Source organism: Cynocephalus volans, chromosome 10 (assembly GCF_027409185.1).
Source record: "Cynocephalus volans isolate mCynVol1 chromosome 10, mCynVol1.pri, whole genome shotgun sequence".
NCBI lineage: Eukaryota > Metazoa > Chordata > Mammalia > Dermoptera > Cynocephalidae > Cynocephalus > Cynocephalus volans.
In genome coordinates, this window is record NC_084469.1 from 46,515,964 (window position 1) to 46,539,700 (window position 23,737).

The following is a 23,737-nucleotide window of genomic DNA, read 5'->3' on the forward strand; positions in this document are numbered from 1 at the left end:
GGGAGACCGTGCCTTAGTAAGCTGCCGGCTGCCCTCTACGGTGTTTCTCTCTGGGCAACTGCCATAGCTCCCTCAGCTGGGTGTCAGCAGCCCAAACACGCCCTTAGCTTCGTACACCAAGTTTTTGCTCAAATGTCCTTCTTAGTAGGCCAGTGTGAGCCAATGGGTTTCCAGGCTAGTAAAGAGAGACCAAAGCATATTATGCTACCGTTCCTCTCTTCTGTTATGCATACAAGCTCTTGTGCCTGTATCCAGACTGGGCCCTGCTGTCATGACCGAAAACAGAAAGCAGAGGCTCTGTCTGTGCCCATGCATCCTGGAATTTGCTCCCGGAGCCAAGTGCCCCTCCTCACTGCTTCAGAACCACTTCAGAATGTTTGTGGAGATATTGTGTTAGCACTTAAGAGCAGTTTGTTCAAAATTCATTCTGGTGTAGTAGTCAAGCACAAGACTGTCTGGGTGAGACCTCTGGCACCATCGGTCACTAGCAGAACCTCAGGCAACTTATTTGCCCTCACTGTGCCTCACTTTCCCCATCTGAAATGGGAAGTAGGGCCTACCTCACAGGGCTGCTGAGAGGTCCCAATGCAGTAATAGATGTAAATTGCTTAGAACAGGTTTCTACATTCTAACCACTTAACTATGTAACTGTTAGCTGTGATTCCAGAACAATTTCAGAAAGGGTACTTTATTGTCTAAGAGTAACATTTACAAATCATAGAATTTCTCAGGTTTTGACTGCTTCTTTGAAAATAAGGGGAAAATCGGGCATCAGCAAACTGGCACAGCAATAGGTCTTGGTCTAATGGGTTTATAGGTGAAAACATTATATCTGCAAAGTTACTGGGTCTCCACATTGTAAACTCTGTTCTGTTAACTCTGTTCCATTTTGAAATTTTGCAACCCTCTTCCTCCACACATATGCACTGACACGTGAACTCCACAAGGCTGAATGTTTGATCAATGCTGTATCTTCACTGCCTGGAATGGTGCTTTGGGACACAGTAGATGCTCGATTAACATTTGTAAATCTGAATTACATTGAAATACTGAACTTTTGACTAAGTGAATACTGGAAGCTTTAATGTGGTCTTTGGTGAAAATTATCTGAGTTTTCGCAAGACCTGACTGTATCTGGCAAAGAGGTTCACAAGTGATGGGCAAAGCACCCAGCATTTAAAAGGGAGATTCACAGAGCGTTCCATCTCGGTGTTCTGTCTGGAAATTGGCAGCACTGGGATTCTTAAGTCACAGTATTTCCATGAACCAAAGAGGTTAATGCATTTTTGGAAAATAAACTCCTTAAGAAGAGGGCCTGAGTGGATACAACTGACTCTGTGGAACCCACCCCCACCGCACACCAAATGCCCTCGCCTGGACAGAGGTTTTTAATGTTTTTTGCTGACGGTGTGTTGGCTCCCAAATTACTCTATCTGGCCGCGGAAACAAGTGATTAGGAATGACCAGAAAATGACCCCAGAGGACTGGAATTAAAGCGCAGAGGCCCGTGGAGGCCCCCAACTCTGTACTCACCGGGTCAAGCATGAAGAGGTCCACTCCCTGCCCGGTGGAGAGCGCCACGAGGGTCGCGCTGCCGTAGAGCGCGTAGCCGGCGGCCACAATCTCGCGACCGGGCTGCAGGGCGTCCTTCTCGGAAGGCTCGTCCTCTGTGGTCTGCGGAGGAGAGGACCGGAGAGCGGTGCGTTACCACCGCCCTGCAGGGCGCCCTCTGCCACAGGCCCGGGCTTCACGCCTCCCGAGCCACTGCAGGAAGCACAGGTGAACGTGTCGGAGGAAACGAGCCGCCGTGCGCACGAACGGTTCTGGCCGAGCCCTGGCGACAGCCACCCTCGGACTCGTTCCTGCCCGTTTTCCAAACACATGTGCCGGCGTCCCGCCAAGGAAAGCCCTCTGAGATGCTAGAACCGCGGCCAGCCCAGGCCACGCTGCTAAACCGTGACGGGGCCCGCCGCCCCCGACCTCGTGCGCGTCCCCTGCCCCCGGGGGCCCGTGCGGCGCGCAGGCGCCACCTGCCGGCGCGGGAAGAGTCGGCCTGAGGGACCCGGGAAGGCCTCGCCCCGCCGCGCTCCCGGGACCCCCGGCCACCACCCGCACTCCCTCCCGACGAACACCTTCTCTCAGGCCAGCGCCAACGACCGTGACGTGACGTGACCGTGACGTGACCGTGACGTGACGTGCCCATGACGTGAGCGGCGTTCGCGGGCTTCGCAGAGACGTGACGGGCAGCTAGAACGGAAGGACAGCGCGTCCCGTGAGGGCCGAGACTCCACTGCATGACCCACCTTTCCTCATCTCTCTCGAAAGCTCCTTCCCCGTCACCTCCCAGTGCCCTAAACGGCAGGTCGAAAATAATCTCGGGGATTGGGACACGCGGACGGCGGCAAACGCTCACTGCGCATGCCCAGTGCCCCCCACCCGCGCGGTCCTCGTCCGCGCCGACGCCTCAGCGGGGTCCAGGACGAACGTGCTCGGCTGCTGGCACCGTGGGTGGCGGGGCTGAGGGAGCCTTGAGGGGAGAGTGAAAGCGCAGGCTTCGACCAGCTGTTTCCACATCAAAGGCCCCGGTAGACGCGGCCTCGCAGCCCTCCGAGCACGGCCCGGGCGCCCACAGACCGCGCGCCGGTCGCTGCCCTCAGGGAGTCTCGGCCGAGAGGGGGCTGGCGCGGCTCCCTGCAACCTTCCCGCCGAGCAGAAGATTCCAGAGAAAAGGGAAAACCAATGAAGGTGGCAGAAATACTTTTAAAATTATGAGGACACATAGTAATTACATAGACAGGAAGGAGAACGACGTCTGATGAACGCACGTGTCACGCACGTTGGACGCGTGTCCGTTGTGATGATAGTCTGTGTTACTAGGGGACGTTGTATCTTTGAAATGCTTTCCCGGGGTGTTTCTGTGGAACAGTGGGGAGGCCGCATAACTTCATTCGAAAGACAAGAGGTGAAGGTCTGGAAAGGTCCACCCTGAGACCAGTGACTGACACGGCCGGGACTGGACCCACGTCTCCCGGAGGCCGAGCCACGTTCTTGGCGACTCTGCGGCGCGGGTCTGCCCTCTGCCGGCGACACACGGTACGAGGACCCTCACTTTAGAAGCAAGTCTCGTCCTTCCCTGAAAATGGCATGCTCCGTTTAGCACTTTCCCATACTTTCCCAGTCTTTCACTCTAATACTTTTTTTGCAACTAAGAGCGTTTTTCATTTGGGCACGTGGTCAGTAAGTCGGCTTCACTCTCAGAATTCCCGACCACATACTGATTCTGAGAACTAGGCCCCAGAGCAGCGATTCTCAAAGTAGATCAGAAGCGTCAGCACCACCCCAGTCTTGTTGGAAATGCAGATTCTTTGGCTCCTTCCCAGGCCTACACAATCAGGAACTCTGAGGCTGGGGCCCAGCATTCTCACAGGCCGTCCAGGGTATTCTGATGCACAGTAAAGTTTGGGAATTTCTCTAAAGTGTGATCTCTTAAGATGCTTGAGAAAAGCCGAAAGCAAAGGCAGTATTAGGGTTTTTTAATTAAAATCTTTAGGGGCTGGCCCGGTGGCTCACTCGGGAGAGTGCGGCGCTGGTATCACCGAGGCCGCAGGTCCCTATCATACTTAGGGATGGCCGGTGCGTTCACTGGCTGAGCGATCCCCTCACCAGTTAAAAAACAAACAAACAAAAAATCTTTAGTCTTCTCATTGAAGCTTCTGAAACATCTTTGTTCAGCCGAAAATCATATTTTCTGTGTACAAACCAGAGTCCTGTCCTGCCAATTTCTCCCGGACTTGGAGACTTTCCTATATTGAGCTATGATGCTGCATTTGTTTTTGCTTAGTTTGGGTTTCGTTTGTAGGTTCTTTGAGATTTTCCACATATACCATCATGTCATCTGCAAAGAAGGACAGTTTTATTACTTCCTTTCCAATCTGCATGCCTTTTATTTCTTTTCCTTGCCCTATTCTGCTGGCTAAAACTTCCAGTGCTGTGCTGAATAAACCGCGATGAAGCTGTACATCCTTGCCTTGTTCCTGATCTTAAAGGAAAAGCTTTCAGTCTTTCACCATGAGATGTGATGCAAGCTGTAGAGTTTTTGTAGGTGTTCTTTGTCCTGTTGAGGGAAGCTCCTCCTCTGTTTCTTATTTTGCAATGTTTCTTTTCTAAACCGTGAGTGAATGTTGAATTCTGTCGAAAGATTTTTCTTCATCGATTGATGTGATTACATAATTTTTCTTCTTTAGCATGTTGTTATGGCAGATTACATTTACTGATTTTAATTGTGAACCAGGCTTCCAGTCAAGATGGCAGAATAGACAGTCCCCATTGTCACTCTCTCCCACAAATCAACAAATTTACAACTATTAAAAAGCAATGACAGCCAAGCTGGAGCCACAAGACCTCAGGGAAAGAGGAGGAGAGACCTTTGGAGTGCATGAAGGCGGGAGAAGCCACAATGAAAGAAAAAAAGAACTGCTCCAACCATTTCGAGCCCCGGCCACTTCCCAGTCTGGAGCTGCTGAGTGCACGGAGCAAGAGCTGGCAAAAGCCACAGCTGTGCCCTTCAGATGAAGTTGCTTGGAGGTGGCAGGGGAGAAGAGGACCTTGGTGACCCCCAGGCCAGCAAGACCACTAATTGGGTTCCCATGAACCCATGTAGGAGCGAGGAGCCAGAACAGCTGAAAAAAAAGGAGCCACTCAGAGACTGCTGAGTCATCACAAGGGTCCAGCCCACAGCCCACCCCATAGGAAGTGTTTGGAGTGCAGGTGGTGGGGGAGATGGGCCCACTAGGAGAACACTGGGGCACAGCATGGACAGCGGATCTGCCCCCAGTCAGTGCAGGAGCACTCAGTGGAGACTGGTCGGGAATATAGAACTGCAGGAGGTGCAGTTTGCTGAAAAGACTCAGGCCCAGACCAGAGTTTCCATACAACCCAGGTGCAGCAGATTTCACAGACCTGGAAGTATCTATAAAGTCAACCATTAAAGCCTGAGCTGCACAAAAAGCCTTCCCCAGGGAGTCAACAGCAAAGTAAAAATTTAGCTCAACCACAGGGCTCAAGTGCCGGTCCCCAAAGGAAGTTCCCCCATTTTAAAAGTAAGCAAAGGACAACAAACTAGTTCCAGTGCAGAGTTTAAGTGGTAGGAGCAACAAATAATCCAACACAGAACTGGAAGAAAAAAAAAAATACCCACAGACCAGAGACAATGTTTGATATTAACTAGTAAAGGCCTCATATCACCAAAGAACACCTATAAAACTTAGAAGGACCAGAATTCCTCTGGGCTACCAAGCCAGGGAGGGGGAAGGGCTGGAGGCCTCAGCCATGCCCTCTGACACCTGCAACCAGCCCAGCAATGACCACCAAGCTGCCACAGGAAGCGCTCCGGGCTCTCCTGAGCCAGGGCGGTAGGGGCCAAGGGCCTCAGCCACACCCCCGACACCTGCAACCAGTGCAGGTAGCAACCCGGGCTCTCCCGAGCTGGGGTGGTGGGGGGCCAAGGACCTCAGCCCCGCCCCGCCCAACACCTGCAACCAGCCCAGCAATGACCACCAAGCCACTGCAAGAAGTGCCCCGGGCTTTACCAAGCTGGGTTGGTGGCAGGCCTTGGGCCTTGGCCATGCTCCCATGATACCCACAACTAGCAAAGTGATGACCACCAAGCTGCCACAAGAAGTGTCCTGGGTTCCTGAGTTGGGGTGGCGGGGGGGGGGTGAGGTATTTGGCCACACCCTTCTGACATCTGTACCCAGCCCAGTAATGACCAAGACACTGCTGGAAGACCCCTGGACTCCTGCAGGGATGGGGGGGCCACAGGCCTCAATCCTGCCCCTCCTCCTTCCTCTTTCTTTCCCCATTTCCTTCCCCTTCTGCAACACCATAGGATGTAAAAAAAACAATTAATAAATAAACTATAAAAAATAAAAAATAAAATAAATAGTGAACCAGCCTTCCACCACTGGAATAAACCCTACTTATTCATGGTGTGTAATTCTATTTATCTGTTGTTGAATTCTATTTGCTAATACTTTGTTAAGAATTTTTGCATCTGTTGGTGAGAGATACCCATCTGTAGTTTTCTTTTTTTGAACTGTCTTTGGTTTTGGTATCAGTGTAATGCTTGGTTCATAAAATGAATTGAGAAGCGTTCCTTCCCTGTCTGTTTTCTGAGAGAGATTGAATAATCTAAGCATTTGGTGGAATTCTCCAGTGAAACCATCTGGACCTGGAGATTCCTTTTTTAAATTCTATTTTCTTAATAGTTATAGAGACCTATAATTAGCTATTCAAATTATCTATTTTATATTGGGTGAGTTATAGGAGTGTACTTTTTGAGGAGTTGGTCTATTTCACCTAACTTGTCAAATTTATGTGTGTAGAGTTGTTTGTAATATTCCCTTATTATCCTTTTTATGGCTCCTAATTTTTTAAATATCAAAACAATCTGAGATGAACAATATAGTGCATAAATACTTGTATCGCTCATCATTTTCCCAAGAGAAATTCCAAATAATAAAATTATTGGGTAAAAAATTTTAAAATTCATATTGAAAGCTATCCTCCAGGAAGATTGCATCAATTTATACCTTTACCATCAGAGACAAGAGAACTCACTTTAATTCAGTCTGGTAAGCACGAGATAGTATTATCCTTTCATCTTGGTCAATTTGATAGGTAAAAATAAATAAGTAAATAAAAATGACCTGTCTTTTGTTTTATTTTTTACTTTTTGTAATGAACAAGGTAAAACTTTTTATATGTTTATTGCCCATTTTTATTTCTTATTTTGTAAGTTGTATATTTCATGTCTGTTGCTTATTTTTTTGCCAGGATATTCGTCATCTGGTTGACTTTAATAGCTCTATACATATGAAGGATATTAATGCCTTGTATATGTTACAGATATTTTCCTCAACTGTCATTGCCTTTTAATTTTATTTATACTGTCTTTTTTTGCAGTGTAGTTTTTAAATTAAAATTATTCTTTACACCCCTTATTGTTTTCTTCTCTTGCTTGTATTCGTCAGAGCATCAGAAGTCCTGGCTGGAGACAGGCATTCTCCCGGTTTTGGCAAGGTTCTGAGATGCAGTGACAGCCCCAGTAGGTCTCTGAAGTGAGTTGCTCTCTCAGTAGACATTGTTTGAGGGTCACAGGGATTTCCTTTGAGTATTGTTTTCATAATATCCTTTCCAAAACTGGTTTATTAATCTCTCAAATTTGCTCCTCTTCCTTAGAAATATTATCCAGGGAATCCATGGTTATTTGAACTAGCCTTCAAAGCCTGTGCTTTATTTAAAATTTAAGACAAAGATTGCTGTGTTCAAACTCATCTAAATTCAAGTGTGAATGTCCTACACTTAGGTAATAATATTCCTGTTTTTTTTTCAAGATGACTGGTTAGGGGACCTTAATCCTTGACTTGGTGTTGTTGGGACCACACCCTCCCAAGTGAGCCATGGGCCGGCCCCCATTTCCTCTTTGTCTTTAACCCAGGTGGTCTTAGAAGATACTCAGAGCTGTGTCGGTGGAGTTAGGGAGCCGGTGTGAATCCCTGTCCTGCCATTACTGATGGGGTGACTTTAGCCACGTCACTCACCTCCTCAGGAAAACGTGACAGTAGCACCTGTGCCTTCCACATGGGGCCGAGGTGAGGACAGTGCCTGACCCGTGAGGGCAGCCGAGAGTGTGACTCTCAAGCCAACGTTTAAGGCCACTTCAAGATAAATGGGTGTTTTGTTTCAGAACCACATGAACTTTACCGACCTCTTTCTTTTTTCCTCTAAGCTGGACCTCACGGGGAGAAGCAGAGCTCCTTGCTCACCCACCCCATGTTCACTGAACCTGGAAGCGTTTCCTCAGTCGTCAACGTTCTCAGATACCAGAGAAGGTGTCCTGTGTCATTCTCTCCCTCTTCCTGAGCAAAAGTCTCTCTCTCTTCACAGGAAAAGAAGAGAGGAACACCTGCGGGGAAAGCAAACCCCTGCGAGGTCCCCTGTCCACGTGGCTTCCACTCGGTCCTCCAGGAGGACAGCACCCCCCATGAGGACAGCGCCCCTGCGCTCTACGGCTCTTCTCAGGAGGAAAGTTCAGGCTAATTCACATGTCCTGCTAAGGTGTGTTTTCTGCTAAGCTTTTGAAAGGTTGCCCCTAACAATCAAATTCCACCACCCCTTTTTGGACAACCATCAGCTGAGCACACATATCTGTGGCTGTATGAATGTCACCCACAGGTACGGCTGGGTGACGGGCGCACCTAATATTCCACTGAGCTCATGATCTGGAAGGAGTACCAGGACAGATGCACACGGAGAGGTGATGATGGGACATCTGCAGACATCATGTAACCAGTGCCCAGCTGGTTGGTGGTCGATGTAGGAAGGAGGTGACGCCTCCCTCTGTGGACCACGAGCAGTTCAGCGGTGGCCAGCGAGGCGCCTCCAGCAGCAGCCAGCGCCTCTCCAGGTGCAGCCTCCCGCTGCCGGAGCCCCAGCCCCACGCCTGCCGTGCTGCTTCTGCTCAGAGGCCCCGAGGGCAAAGCTCGGCCATGCTGATTTGGGCAATGACTGACCCCAAAGCTGAGGCACGGCCAAACCTGTTGTCTGGATTAAGTGGTCTGTCCTGAGGTTTCTGGGCATGCAGGATGGTCACGAACCAGCCCAGAGGAGCCTCTCTGTTGTCAGGTTTGTGGGGTAGGCAGAATGGCCCCAAAGATACCCTAATCCCCAGAATCTGTGAATCTGTTGCATTGCATAGTGAAAAGGACACTGAAAATGTGACCAGGTTTGCAGATTTAAAACAGGGAGATTATCCTGGATCGTCCAGATTAGATTAGCCCAATCTAATCAAATGAGCCTTTAAGCAGAGAACTTTCTGCGGCTGGAGGCAGGGGAGATGATGCAAAGCCAGTGGGGAGGGGAATGTCAGAAAGATTTGAAGCATGAGAAAGCCTTGCATGGCCTTTGCTGGCTTTAAAAATGAAGGGGTCACAAGCCAAAGATATGGCAGCCTCTCGAGGCTGAGAGTGACCCTGGCCATCTGCCAGTGAAGACACGGGGACCTCAATCCCACCACAGAATGGAAGCAAATCCTGCCAACCTAAATGAACCTGGAAGCAAAGTCTCCCCGGAGCCTGATAAGAGGCCAGACCAGCTGTCACCTGGATTTGGGCCCTGTGAGACTCTAAGCAGAGAAGCCAACCAGGCCTGCCGGATTCTCACTACAGAACTGGGGGACAATTGACGGGTGTTGTTTTAAGCCTCTAATGTGTGGTAAATTGTGATGGCAGCAACAGAAAACCAGCACCCTAAGAGTTGAAATGGGCTTCAGATGCCTCCTGAACCTGAAGCCACACCTGACACCTGGGTCACATCCAGACTTCCAAACGAGGTCCCTTCTGTCCTTTCACCTCACCCTCCCAGGAAGGCCAGAAAGAAGGCAGAAGAAGAATCGCCACCTTGGTCCTTCCAAGGAGCAGCCTGAGGCAGAGGGGGCCGTGGTTTGCCTCCAGTGGTGAGTCTAGTCAGTGGGAGGACAGACTCACGATGCTCAGCCTAGGAATCTTCCAGAAACCACCACAGGAAGGAGGCGTGAAGTGTCAACCTGTCTACTCACCTTTCTGTAGATGGCAAATATGGTCCCGATGGAGGCCAGGCAGTCAATGTTGGAAGATCCATCCAGTGGGTCAAAGCAGACCACATATTTCCCCTGAATCACAGAGGGAAGAACCAGCAGATCAGCATGACTGCTCTCTCTCAGACACACTGCATCAGAGGAGACTCAGGGCCATGCGCATCCTTATCAGGAAACACCGTCACACACGGGGGACAGCATGCACCCACATGTAGGACTTCTGCAGCCCAGGGCCAGCCCCACCCCACGCAGATGCACTGATGCCCACCCAGCAGCTAGAGGCCCCAGCAGCTCTTCCCTCCTGGGCCCACCAGGGCTCAGAGCTGCTGAGGGTGTGAGAGGAACCCAGGTCTGGAATTCCCACCTGGAGAGGTGGGAAGTGGAAGCTGAACCCGGGCTGCTGCCCGAAGGTGCCCAGGGCAGCTCTGCTAGTGTCCACGGTCAGCCAGCTGTGGGCTTAGGGATATTTCTTTCTGGCCTCTCTGCAGACAGGTCTTTTCATCTTAGAGCATTTTTGCAGAAGACTTCGTCACAGAACGCTCTTGTCAGGACCCCTGGGTCTGTCTTACTAAGATGGTTGGTATGGAAAAGTATACTAGGAGAATAAAAACACTCTTCTGGGTTTGCTGAATCCAACTCTCCTTTCTGATGTGAAGACCAGAAGATAAAGTGGGCGGGGCCTTGAGAGACCTTTGTCCCCCCCCCCCACTCTGCTGTCATGGGCAATTCCAGCCAACAACCTTCCATGGAAGGAAATCCCAGACACTTTTCACAGATCTCCCATGTGCAAGGTGCTGAGAGAGCCCTTGGTGACAGGCTGGAGTCACCCGACCAGTTAAACAGGGGCAATGAAGCATCAAGTGACGGGGAGTGGTTTCCACCTCCACTCACGCTGGCTGCCCTGACTTTCCATGAGTCGTGCCCTAGCTTCATTTGAGCTTTGTTTCTTTTTCTTTCCTTGCTCCGCCAGAGGGAGGGGGAAAAGTGGGGTAATCCCTAAATGGGAATTCCTCAACCCCTCTATGAATAACCCAACTTGGCCCATGCGTGCATTTATCCAACAGGTATTTGCTGAGCATCTAGCCAGTGCTGGAAACTGTGCAGGGCGCCGGGGTTTCATGGAGAGGAGCAACAGCAAGGCCGATGTCATAAAGCTGACGTTTTGGTGGATGAAGCAGACACAGGCAAACACAAAAACAGGTTGTGGCACGTGCTCTAAAGACAAACCAAACCGGGTGAGGGGCAGGAGAGTGGGAGGGAGGAACATTCGATGAGAGGCCTGACTGGAATGAAGGAGCAAAGACACCTGGAGCCCGAGGAAGACTTGCAGACAGAGACACCAGCGGGAGCTCCCGGCATGGGGAGCAGACGTGGAGCAGCTTCGTGAGCGAGCATGAGTGCGCTGGCCGGTTAGTCAAGTGGTTAGAGCACAGTGTTGTAACACCAAGGTCAAGGGTTCAGATCCCCATACAGGCCAACTGCCCCCCCAAAAAAAACCCAAAAAACTAGCATGAAGATCTGTGTAGCTCAAGCCAACTACGGAAGGCAGTGGTAGATTAAACTGGGGAGACGAACAAGGGTCCTCCCCCCTGAAATTGAAAGTTGAACGTAGCAGGTATGATTTAGCTTAAATCCATGTAACAAGTGTGAAAGTGCCTTCTACCACACTTGGCACACAGTAGGTGCTTAATCGGTTAGGCTTTATTTTATCTTTCCTGTCCTTCCAACTAATCATAAGGAAACAGCTCCTCATCACCAATGCCCAGTGTACAAAATAAGGGCTGGGAGTCCCTGCATCTGTTTTACGTTACAACATTGCGGCTGAACATTGCTTGGATTTCTTTGGCCACCAGCAAGCCACTCTCTCTAATAAACTGTTTGTAAACCCACAGTGAATATTGACCCTTCCCAGACACACCTGCACTAACAAGAAAACAAATGTTAAGAAAACAGAGGGAAATCACAAAACTTAAAAAAAAAAGCAACCAGCTTCTTCCTAGCTAAGTAGCACCATCTCCTGGTGACAAGTGGAACTGCAGCCCACCCAGAACGCACCCTCCTGTCCTTGGAGGTGATGATCGCGTCCTTATTTTCTTCCGAGACCAGGACGCAGGTGCTGTAGGAGGACTGCAGCATGTTGATCACCAGGGAATTGGACAACACATCCAGTTTCTTCACCTCGTCTCCCGTCACATTCATGCTCCCCGCTATTCCATACCTAAGAAGAAAAAAGGCTCAGTGAAGTCACTAGGGGAGTCCTAACTCCAGCAAAGAACACGATGCTAAAACACCAACAGTGCATCCTCCTTTCTCTGAAGTCTCCAAATTATAAATAGAGGAGGAGAAGATTACATCTCACAGCAGTGATTTGCAGCCTTGCTTCCTTTACTCTTCAGGGATATTGTCATTTTTCCTTAGTCTCCCAGTGAGATTAACCAGAATTCAATCTTACTAAAATACAAACCCACGCTCAGCACCAGGAGGCAGGGAGAAGGGGAAAGCTCAGAAAATCAGACATCACCATCACGAAGGACGCCAAACAGTGACGCCCGTGGCTTCCTGCGCTGCAGGTGCGTGACTTTGTTGGTGATCCTCAAATAGCTCCCCGGTGAGCCCCGCTCTGTCTCACCTCCACTCACCGTGCCCGGCCCGCCGGTGTGCTCTGCCCACCCTTAGCTCTGTCCAGCTCACCCTGCTGAGCCCGTCTGGGAAGCTCCCCGCAGGTTCCCACCACACACTGGGCACACCCAGCGCTCACGATCTTCATGGGCCTCCTTCCTGCTGGGCTGTCTGCTTGCTGAGGCTGGAGCTGTGCCTCACTGTCTCCGTTTCCACCGTGCCAGAGGCACACTAGATGCTCAGCGTGTGCTCACTGAGTTATGAAGAAAGCATGGCAGGAAGGTCACTACCCTTCCTCTCCTCATTTTAATACCATTTATTTGTTGAAGGAGTCTTCAGTGGTTCTGCAGGTAGTCTGCGACAAAGTCATTTCCCACCCTCTCCCTGCTCCACACCCATCATTTGTGTCTGATGTGAGTGACACGATGAGCTGCCAGCTGCCTTGGAAATCAATCCTGGCAGCCTGGCAGCCTGGCCTCAAGGACTGTGCCTCCTGGTTCAAGTCAAAGACAAGCAACCCTCCCCCAGGTGCTGGGCAATACCCCTCCTTCCAGAAAGAATGGAAACTCACTCACAATGAGAGGTCATTTCCTGACAACTGCTTCAGGTTAGATCATGTGTGGAAATAGTGCTTTCTAACCCATAAAACAATATATTCTAGCATTTTAACTAGCACCAAAGCTTATTGACAGTTTCTAAATGGAATGTTCTACCATTTGGACATTAGAAAGCCATGGAGAGGCTATGGTGGTGGCAGGCACTGAAGTGTTCCCTTGTTCCTACACTAAGAAGAGGAGGAAAAAAAGAAAAACATGAGACTCTCTGATAACTTTTAAATGGCATTTATCAAGTCTGTGCCAAGAATGTCTTCCCAAAAAGGAAACAAAGGAACGAGGGCCTTGAGGTCCCTACGTGGGACAGTGGCAGGAATAGGTGACAGTGTCAGTCTCATGAGCAGAAGCAAGGCTGCTGCAGGACAGGGGTGACTTTAACTGAGTCCAGGGTCCTTTTAAAATAATCTTGAGTATTTTATTAGAAAGAAAGAATTTCCAGCCAATGGGCTTCTCCCACTTTGGGCATCTGTTACAGAGGGGCCAGGGGAAGAATGCCATCTGAATGGCAATGTGCCGGACCCAGGACCGCTGCCTCAGCTGTCAATCCACCCAGAAAAAGAGGAAGCTCGACGCCTGCTTCCAGGGGCTGCGTCTGCCACCTAGTGGTCAGTTGGCACATGAGCCAGCTGGCAGATTTCCCCTGCTCTGGGCTGGGAACCATGTTAATAAGGAGCATATACTGAGCATTTGTTATGGGGCTGGCACTGTCAAAATTGTCACCACACAGGCTTATTAACCCTTTCAACAACATTACAAGTTTGGGACATTAGTATCCTCTTCATTTACAAACGAAGAAAGTGAGGTCCTAACAAGAGAAAAATCACTGCCCATGATCAGATGGTAGGAAAAGCCAAAGATGTGCCCCTTAATTATCCAGTTCCTATGCCCACTTCATTCCAACACTCAGCTGCCACAAAATCAGAGTTTTGCCCCAGATAAGTAAGAATCCTGCCACGGCAGCTGCTGCTGAGCCGAGAGCCCTGCCCAGAGGAGGAACCCCATTAACGTGGGTGAATTGTCCCAAGATGTGGCTCAGGAAATGGCGCCAAGTACAGCAGGATCCATATACAGGGAGAGACAAGGTCGCTATTCAGTGTCACTCAGCAGGTCCCATCTCCCACAGGAGCAGGATGGGGCACAGGGCTGCACCTCACATTCAGGAAGGCCCTTAAAGGCAGAGCTTGGCCGCTGTTGCCCAATGAGGTAATAACACAGTGAGAGCAATCCACAGACAGGAGGAAGCCAAGCACAGTGCATCTCCAACTCGGGCCCATTACTGAATCACAAAACCTTATACAAGTAAAGTCCATGATGATCTTATGATAACTACTCTCAGGATAAAATGCTATCACTTTTTTGTGTTAAAACCACTAAATTGTTAAGGATAAATATTTTAAATTATTGGACTTTGTTAGTTCTTCATTTTGGGTCCCTCTGCTCCCAGAATATGGGTCTCTTCAGCTTCTGAGTGGACTGCCACTGCAATTGCTACAAAGTTTGTTCTTTTTGTCACAGAGTTAAGAGGGACCCGTGGCTGTGAGCATCAGCAGCCACAGTGTGAACATGGACTCATTCTGTGCCTGGATAAAGCACCAAGGGCGACCAGTGGAAGAGGTTCTGCACCCCCTCCCGACTCCTCCCAGCCTCCTGCACACCAAGTGGAGACAAAGAGAAAGAGCGAGTCACGGAGAAGAAATAAGAAATGTTGCCAGCAAGATTCCTTTCAGTGGCGAGAGAGATGTAGGACGGGCCCTGTGAAGTTTTCTATTTTGTGAATGATTTCCAGATTCTAACACATTGGCAAAGGTCATAACAATAAAACGCTCACTCTGCAGAGGACATAAGAGATGTTTCAAGTCTCCCCTCCACTGCTCCGTGCCAGTGACAATGTCTCGTGCACGTACAAGTCATGAGGACTCAATCTACGTTAGATGTGATAAGCCATTGCACTTATCATTCTAATAAATGGTAACTGGAAAAATTATATATATTTTTTCCATAGCGTGTCTCGAAGTTTTTTTTCCTTTCTTGATGCAGGTTAAAGGCCCCTTTATCGAAGCACCATGATAGAAACTTGGATGCAACTTCCTTCTGGGGCACAGAAGGCAAATGAGCTCTGGACCCGGTTCCCTGCCCAAGCTCCTGCAGCTCCCGCCCTGCCGGGGCCCTCCCCAGGACTCACAGGTTGGCCAGGCCTGCCTTGCGCACGGCTGAGGAGATGGCTTTGATGGCCGTGAGCATGGAGTTCAGCAGCTGCGTGAGCTCCCCAGTCCCTTTGGCCTGGCGCCCTTTTTCCATGACGTAGCGGGTCAGGGTGAGCATGTCCGTTTCGAAGGGGCTTCTGTCTGACATTGTGGCTGGTAATGCTTCAAATCCGCCTTTTCGCCCTGCAGCTCGGCAGTGAGGAAGCTGATGAGCAACCTGTGCTGGACCCGGAGCTTTAAGGAAAAAGGCCGCAGCCCACGTGACTGCAGCAACTGGCTGAGCCCTCACGGAAATCCCTTTGGCCTCGAGGCTGGTGACAGCAGCCAAAGCGCCCTGAGCAAGCTCTAAATAGAACTGGGCGGAGCCTGCTTCCTCTCCGTGGGCTCCCCAATCTAACCACTTAGGAACAGGTGGGAGGTGAAAAATCCATCTGATGATAAAAAATTACCCATAAAACTGTCCTATTCAAGGACATCTATCCGCTGCAGGACCAACTCTCCCACCGTTACAGGTGGCAGATGACAAATATCTTATCTGGGGCATAGGTCACAGTACAGTAACGGTGATCATGGAGTCTCCTTAGCCAGAGTTCTTTCAAACGAGTTTGAAAAAAATGCTTTTTATTTCCAGAAAGTGTGTATGACTGGTAGATATCCATAGCAGATATCCAAATCTGGAAGAAAACAATTATATTCCTCCTATAGGACCTGGTGCCAGTGTTAGTTTATCAAGTTCTCTGGATTTGTACTTTTATAACAACAATAATACTTGCTTATTAAAAAGGAAACACTGAGGAAGTGTATAAAGAAAACACTGAAGTCTGCCCCACTGGCCCATCCCCCCATCCCACCCCCTAGAAATCGCTGCTGTCCGAGCTGGGGCGGTCTGTACAGCCACCAGGCACGGGCAGGGGTCTGTGTATGGTGGTCAGAGCACTTCCTCTAGGGGAGACAGAACTGGCTTTGAGGCCCAAGCTAGTTTTCTGCTAGTTGTAGGGCTTGGGAAAGCTACTGACCCCTTGAATCCTCAGTTTCCTCTCTCGTGAGTGTGGGTAACATGAGACCTCCTCCCTGTAGAGTGGCTGTGAGGATTCAAGGTGATAAGAGGACCTGAGACATAGGAAGCACTCAATACTTTGTCAGCTGCTGTTATCCTTGCAGTTTTTCAATGTACCTATATTAGTCAAGTGTGAATTCCATTTTACAAAGCAGTAGAATACGCACATGGCCCTGCACTTTGACTCTTACCCTGACAGTGATCTCAGCCAGGACGTGCAGCTCCAAGCAGCAGACAACACAGCGCGGCCTGTCCACGTGGGCTATTTAACTCACGGACCGTGAGTTCACGAGGTGGCGGCTGCTGGCCTTTGTTCAGCTGTTCAGAAGGTCCATGGGGACCTCTCTGTCTCTTTTCTGTCATCCTTGGTCTGCTGGCTTTTGCCCCGTGCTTGCTATCTCATGCGCACGAAAGGGCCACCACAGCTCTGAACATCTAGACCACACTGAAGACCCAGAGAGGGCGGAAAGGGCAGCTCCAACCAAGTCAGTTCTCTCCTGTTAGGGAAGAGAGATTTCCCCAGAAGCCATCCTCCCACCCAGGGACTTTCACTTACACGGCAGTGGCCAGGTCTGTGTTAGGCGCTGCTGTTGCGTCAACTACTCTAAAGTGTCCACCACAGCAAAACATCTTGGAAATGCATCCGGGGCGGTCCACAGAGACCGCATTCCAAAGCATGAGCATCCAGATTATTTTGGAAAAGTTTGCTGTTCAGACAATGCCGCGTCCTTATGTCTGTGCGTGTGCTGGAGCGAATGCCTCGGTGAGGTACAGCCCCGAAGAACCACTGTGCCAGCATTTGGATTTCGATATCACTGGGATCAAACCCAGAAAACTCTTTTTCCCTTTCCCAGGAGCTTCTGAGAATTGTGAGGACTGCACAGTGCAACTTTCTTTGACCTAATCTACATGTTGCCATTAATAAATAGGTTTTGTCTTCCACATGGAGCGACCGATGGTGATTTCTCTGATATAATTATAGAAAGAGCAACAGCTTGGTCTCCAGAGAGTAAATGGCTGCAGGATGAAGAGAGCAGCCCGGGTGACTGGTTTTCAGGTTTCCTTTTAAGCCTAACATTGCCATGCGATCAAGAGGGTTTCCCACGTGATGGTGCAAAGCGATGCCCCTCAAAATAAACCGTCGCGTCCACCTTAGAGAGATGAAAATGTTTGTTCACACAGAAACCCACACGTCAGTATCGCTAGCAGCTCAGGAACTGCAGACACCCAAATGCTCCTCAACGTGAACGGCAGATCCTTGGAATGAACACCATTCAGCAATAAAAAGAAGCAAACTATCGCTACACGAACCTCTAAAGCATTATGCTGAGTGAAAGAAGCCAGTCCCAAGACTACGTACTGGATGGTTCCATTTATACGATATTCTCAAAAAGACAAAATTATGCTGAGAGAGAACGACTCCGTGGTTGCCAGGGGACAGGAGTATGGGGAGGGCATAGGACAAGGGCGTTTTGTTCATGACAGAACAATTCTGTATCCTGATTACGGTGATGGCTGCTCGAATCCATACATGTGGTAAAATTCATAGAACTGTACACTTTTTTAAAAGTCAATTTTACTGTAAAACGAAATACGAAGTGGATCACGGGCAGTCTGCAAACTGGTCTAACAAGGAAAGCAGAAAAATTGAGAGTAGTTAGAAATTTCTACAGCAATTTTGCTATGTCATATTTGTTCTGATTACATTTATTAAAATGCCATTTAAATTTAACAGTAAAATGTCAATTAAATTTAACAGTAACATGTAATTTAAATATAAATAAAATTACAATTTAACACTAAATAATTGGGGCTTGTATTTTGCATGTATTTATTTTTTAATTTCATTTTTCCAGTAATTTTTTTACCATTTTAACCATTTGCAAGTGTACAGTTCCTTTCGTTAGGTACTTTCACGTGGCTGTACAACCACCACTACCGCCCCGCTCCAGAACTTCATCCTTCCAAACTGAAATTCTGTACCCATTGAACAGTAACTTCGCCTTCCCCTGTTCCCCAGCACGTAGTCCCTGGCTACCACCATTCTGCTCTCTGTCTCTATGGATTGACTTTTCTAGGTACCTCACACGAGTGGAATCATACAATATTCCACTGTTATTGTATGACTGGCTTATTCCGCTCAACATAGGGTCCTCCAGGTTCTTCCATGCTGTAGAATGTGTGAGAATTCCCTTCCTCTTTAAGGCTCAATAACATTGCGTTGTGTGCATATACCATGTTTTGTTCATCCATCTGTGGTCACTTGGCTGCTTCCACCTCTTGGCTATTGTGAATAACGCTGCTGTGATCATGGGGGTACAAACATTGTTCGAGTCCCTGCTTTCAGGTGTTTGGGGCGTATGCTCAGAAGCAGAATTGCTGGATCATATGGTAATTCTATGTTTAATTTCTTGAGGAAGTGCTATAATATTTTCCATGGCAGCTGCACCATTTCACATCCCCACCAGCAATTAATAAGGGTTCTAATGTCTCCCCATCCTCACCAACATGTTATTTTCTGGCTTTGTTTGTTTGTTTGTTTGCTTTGATTTTTGTTTGGCTGGTTGGCTTCTGTTTTTTGTTTGTTTGCTTGCTGTCTGCCGGAGACCAGGATCTGTTCCTTGTTTGTTTTTTGTAATAGCCATCCTAATGGATATGACATTGTATCTCATTATGGCTTAGAGTTGCATTTCCCTAATGATTAGCAATGTTGAGCATCTTTTCCTGGTTTATTGGCCATTCCAGTAATTCTTTTCATTATGTTTTATAATTGTATCTGTTCACAACAGATTGGAAGTGAAAGAAACAAACAAACAAACCAGTGCTTCAGCACAGATAGCCAGAGAGGCGCTGTCTGCCGAGCACCGTGTGGATGCCAAGGACGAGCAGAAGGCTGGGTAGCCTGGGGATCAGCAGCGAGAAGTACTGGCTAGTACTTCATTTAGAAGCAGTCAACTCCTGCCCCGTACAGGGACCCGAGGGAGGGCCTGCTATTTCTGCCACCATCTAGCCCAGATCAACAGTGGGAGCAGCAGTCACACCCTTTGCAGCCACATTTAAATGTGAGAAGTTTGAGTTACCCACATGGCCTGAAATTGCAGCTGGTGACCTTTCAGCAAATGCCAGAGTTCTTTCAGGGCACATGGCAGGGTGGAAGATCACAGAGCAGCTCTGGCAAAAGCCTGGAGGAAGGGAGAACAGGCTCTCCCTCGGTTATTTCAGGGCCACTGATACATCAGTGATCACAAAGCTACTTGTGGCCTTGCTCAACTTGGAAAATCCTCACAGGCCTGAATCTGAGTCCATGAAGACTCATGGACCCTCGGAACAGTTACGGCAGTCTTGCTCATAGAGCAGGGCCCTCCACTGGAAGACTAGGGTCTAGATTGTGACTCTAGAGTATTTACAGACGGACCATTCATTCTTTGTTAGCAAAACTCTGCTGAGATGCTTTACAGGCACCATCTCATGTAATCCCCACGTTCACTTTTTCACGAAACCTCAACATCCTGCGCATAGCATGGCAGATGTCTTTGGGTATCTACTCAGCCCGTGATTTTCATCTTGGAGCAAAGTGCACCCCACCCATAAGAGGAAAACTCAGACCAGGTATGTCTCTTATGACCCTGATGTCTGGCTGCAGCTTATTGGGCCAGAGGTAGACACTTGAAACGAGCTGAGCCAATCAGATTTCTTCTCCTGGGCACTTGGGTGAGACACCCACCCATCGGCCAACAGCGCTGCAACCAGGAGGATGCACCAGGGGGCGAGATAAGCGACAGTTACTGTCAGATGCCCTGAATCTTTCCAACAAGTTTCCTTTCTGATTTAGTCTGATTGAGTGGCTTTCTGCTACTTACAGTGAAAACGGCCTTGACTACAACAATACATATTATAATTAACATTTTGCAAATGAGGAAACAGGCTCAGAGGGGTTTAAATTGTGGCCCAGCTCAGTTTTAGTCAGGCTAGCCTAGGTTATGTTGCAGTAACAAATAAGCCCGAAATCCCAGTAGCTTAGACAGTGAAGGCTTATTTCTCCTTCACATCACAGACTGATATATCCAGGGTGGTGGCTCAGGCATCCAGGCTGCTGCCACACTGTGAGCTGTCATTGAGATGCCCAGCTTCCGAGATGGCATGGAAAGGAAGAGGGGGCTGAGGACTGTGTCAGCCGAGAAGTAGTGGGCATCATTTCCACCCCCTGCTTGCGTGTAAGGCAGGCTGGGAGAGGTTTGGTGAGAACCCGGCTGGTCTCCACCAGGCTCACACATCTGGTAAGTGGCAGAGGCAGGGCTTGACTCAGGGCATCCTGGCGCCAGGGTGAGTCATCTCATCGGCACTGTTGCCACGTGCCTTCTCTGCAGCTCCCTGGGGCTCCTGACGGGCAAAGGAGCGGCGCTCTCCACTTTGCCGTCTCCGCCTGTGCAGGCCATGGGCAGCACCTGCATCTCAGCAGCAGCACCTCAGTACTTCAGGGAAACCAAAGGCAGCATCTCAGTGACAGGGCAGAGCCATTTTGAGTTTGATCCTCCAATTCCCAGAATCGTGTAGTAGGCAGCCTGTGGGTGCCAGCCTCTGTGTGATGAGCTCAGCCAGTGAAGGAAGAGATGTTCTCTGCGCTCTTTTACATGAGGGACCCTGAATCATATCCCTTGGGGTACACAATTAGAAAACATTTCTAGGGCTGCCACAACAAATGACCACAAATTGTGTGGCTTAAAACAACAGAAATTTATTCCCTCATAATTCTGGGGGCAGAAGTCAGAAATCAAGGTGCCAGCCGGGCCACACTCCCTCTGGAGGCTCTAAGGGAGAATCATTCCTTCCTTTTCCAGCTTCTGGTGACATTCCTTGTTTTCCTCGGCTTGTGGCCACCTCACTCTAGTCTCTGCCTCCAGCTTCACATTGCCTTTGGCTCTGTGTATCTCTTATAAGGATACTTGCCATTATTTTTAGGATCCACCCAGATAATCTAGGATTCTTAATTTAATTACTTCTGCAAAGACCCTTTTTCCAAATAAGGTGACATTCACAGGTCCCAGGGGTTTGGACATGGGCATGTCTTTTTGGGGGGAGTGGGGGACAGCATTCAACCCACTACAGGCATCTTGAAATTCTTCCCGGTTCTGAAGTTGGGACCGGGCACAGTTACTCTAGGGACCAGGGAACCAGTGACTCTTGAGTGCAGCTTCTGTGTCCATCTGGTCCTGGTGATCCATCAGATGCCCACTGGCACAGGCTGTGTCTAACCTGCCACAGTGGCAAGGCCAGGACAGATGGGTGTTTCGTGTCAAGCTGGAAGGTTACTTTCTTTGAAGGATGGTTTCTTTATTTTTGGCAAAGGACACAAAGCAAGAAGCAAACCATTGTAGAGAAACTCCTCTGCCAATTTGCTTTAAAATGCTTAGAATTTAGGCTTAAGGCCAAGTAAGGCCTTAACTTGGAAGGTGCGGGGTGTATTAGTCCATTTCTCTTGCTTATAATGAAATACCTGGAACTGGGTAATTAGTAAGAGAACAAAATTTACTGCTTACAGTTTCAGAGGCTGGGAAGTCCAAAGTCCAGGGAACACATCTGGTGAAGGACTTGGTGGTGACGACAGTGACCCAGGGGTCTCACATGGCAGAAAATTGCAGAGCGGAAAGATAGCTCCTCATGTGCTCTCCTTTTGAAGCCCTCAGAACCACGCCCCTAACCATCATTATTAATCCACTCACTACTGCAGGGTCCTACAATCTAATCACCTCTTCAAGACCCCACCTTTCAATTATCATAATAGGACTTCCCAGCCTCTTTACAGTGTCACAGTGGGGACTAAGTTTTGGGAAACATCAATCCACAGCAAGGGGTAAGGCTACAGAACCTCTCAGAGCAAAAGGCAGACCTGTGGGTGGGAAGGGAGAGGCATGGGGCCTCTTTATAAATCCTGCTAATGCTCATACTGAGGAACCCAGTAGAAAATCTCTAGCAGCCAAGTATGCGAGTGGTTGGCAGGTGCTTTCCTTTGTGCAGGGAATCGCCTGTGTCTTGATAGGAATAAAAAGGGTCTCCCATTCTAGGGGCAATGTGACAACATGGAGCCTGAGTTCCTGAGCGTCTCTACAGGACACTCAGCAGATGTGACCCCATCACCCTCGTTTGTCCAAGGGCAGCATTCAAGGGTCTCCAAGGTCAAATTGAACTCCGAGTTTGCAAGAATCATCAGAGGAGAATCAACGTTTGTGCTGCTGTTTCTCTGGGTCTGTGTGTTTGTGTCTCTCTCTCGAAGAAAGCGACGAGGATGGACCATGTTCAGTAGAACGCAAACATCAGTTGAAAGCACTTACATGGCCCAATAGCTCAGTGGAAAGACACCACACACAACACACAGACAAAGCAGAGGGGAGGTCTCTTGCTATTTGGCTTGGCTTTGCTGTGGACCAGGGTGGGGTGTACCATTTCCCACACAGTGGTCGCCGTAATAGGAGAGGGTCCCAGACTGCCACGTCCCCCTCAATGCCTTGAGAGCCAGAAGCCAAGTGAGTCACAGAAGGTTAAAAATCAAAAGGTGTTTGGTGAGCCAGGGGGCTTTCCTGAGAGGGCCAGACACAGCTGGGGAGGGGGACACTGGCTTTGGGTCTAGTCAGCAGACAACAGCAGCTCCAATGCTTCGGATCAGACTGAGTTCCTGTTGCAAAACAGGAAATGAATGTGGAGTGTTTGGAGGGGAAGGAGTGGGACTTCCACAGACACCTGTTTTCAGTGTGTGTGTGTGTGTGTGTGTGTGTGTGTGTGTGTGTGTGTGTGTTGTACGCTCACTTTAAAATCTAGAGCTCAAGAAAGGCCACAGGTGTTACTTGACATCTGATAGAACTTGCCATGGTCTTGGACTTCTGGGCCAGAAAGAAACAGGATTAGCTAAGGGAGGAACAGTTTAAGCTCCATAAGAACTTACTGAGAAACACAATTGCTGGCAACAAATTGTATTTGCTTAAATCTTGTTCTTATGATGAATCTTTTTCCTTATGGCAAGTAGACCTTTGGAATTATTAAGCTTTGTGAGTTCAACAAAGTGTTTCGCTTTTATAGAAAAGTCACCATTGAGTAACAATGTAAACCTTCATTTGTGACACAGGTAGTTACAGCCACGTACAGGAGGCCAAGAGGTCATACTCAGTGCCACCGTTGACTCTCCCATTTCTAGGAAGCATAGCAGCCTCGTTCAGGCTAGTTCTGCACAGCCAGACCTCAGCAGGACAACACATAGGGAAAGTGACACGTTAACTTGGAGTTCGGTGGCCAGATTGCCTGGGTTCAAATCCTCGCTCTGCCGCTCATTGGCTGGAGACCTGGGGAAGATTACTTCACCTCTCTGTCCTCCGTTTTGTCACCTATAAAACAGATTATTCGCAGTATATTGATTCATAAGATTGTTGTGAAGATTGAGTGAACCCTCTAATGCTCTGTGCATTAGCTGTTATTATCTCATCGCTATTATTATTTGACATAATGCAATGACAACTTTTTTTTTAAAGGAATAATATGTTTATTTCTCCTCCATTCACTCAAAATATATCTTGCCCACTAGTGGCGTTATCAAGATAGCATTTTTGGTAGGTAGCACCAG

General features: G+C 48.8%; 1 protein-coding gene across 1 annotated transcript in view; it reads right to left on the reverse strand.

Moving 5' to 3' along the window:
* Positions 1–15,324, reverse strand: part of FBP2 (fructose-bisphosphatase 2) — a 42,796-nt gene extending 27,472 nt beyond the window's left edge. The window contains exons 1-4 of the mRNA XM_063110780.1: positions 15,050–15,324; positions 11,690–11,852; positions 9,617–9,709; positions 1,534–1,674 (exon numbers count right to left, since the gene is read on the reverse strand). Of these exons, the coding sequence (XP_062966850.1) occupies positions 1,534–1,674; positions 9,617–9,709; positions 11,690–11,852; positions 15,050–15,219 (567 nt within the window). The 5' untranslated portion in view covers positions 15,220–15,324. The remainder of the gene's footprint in view (positions 1–1,533; positions 1,675–9,616; positions 9,710–11,689; positions 11,853–15,049) is intronic.
* Between the last annotated feature and the right edge of the window lie 8,413 nt (positions 15,325–23,737).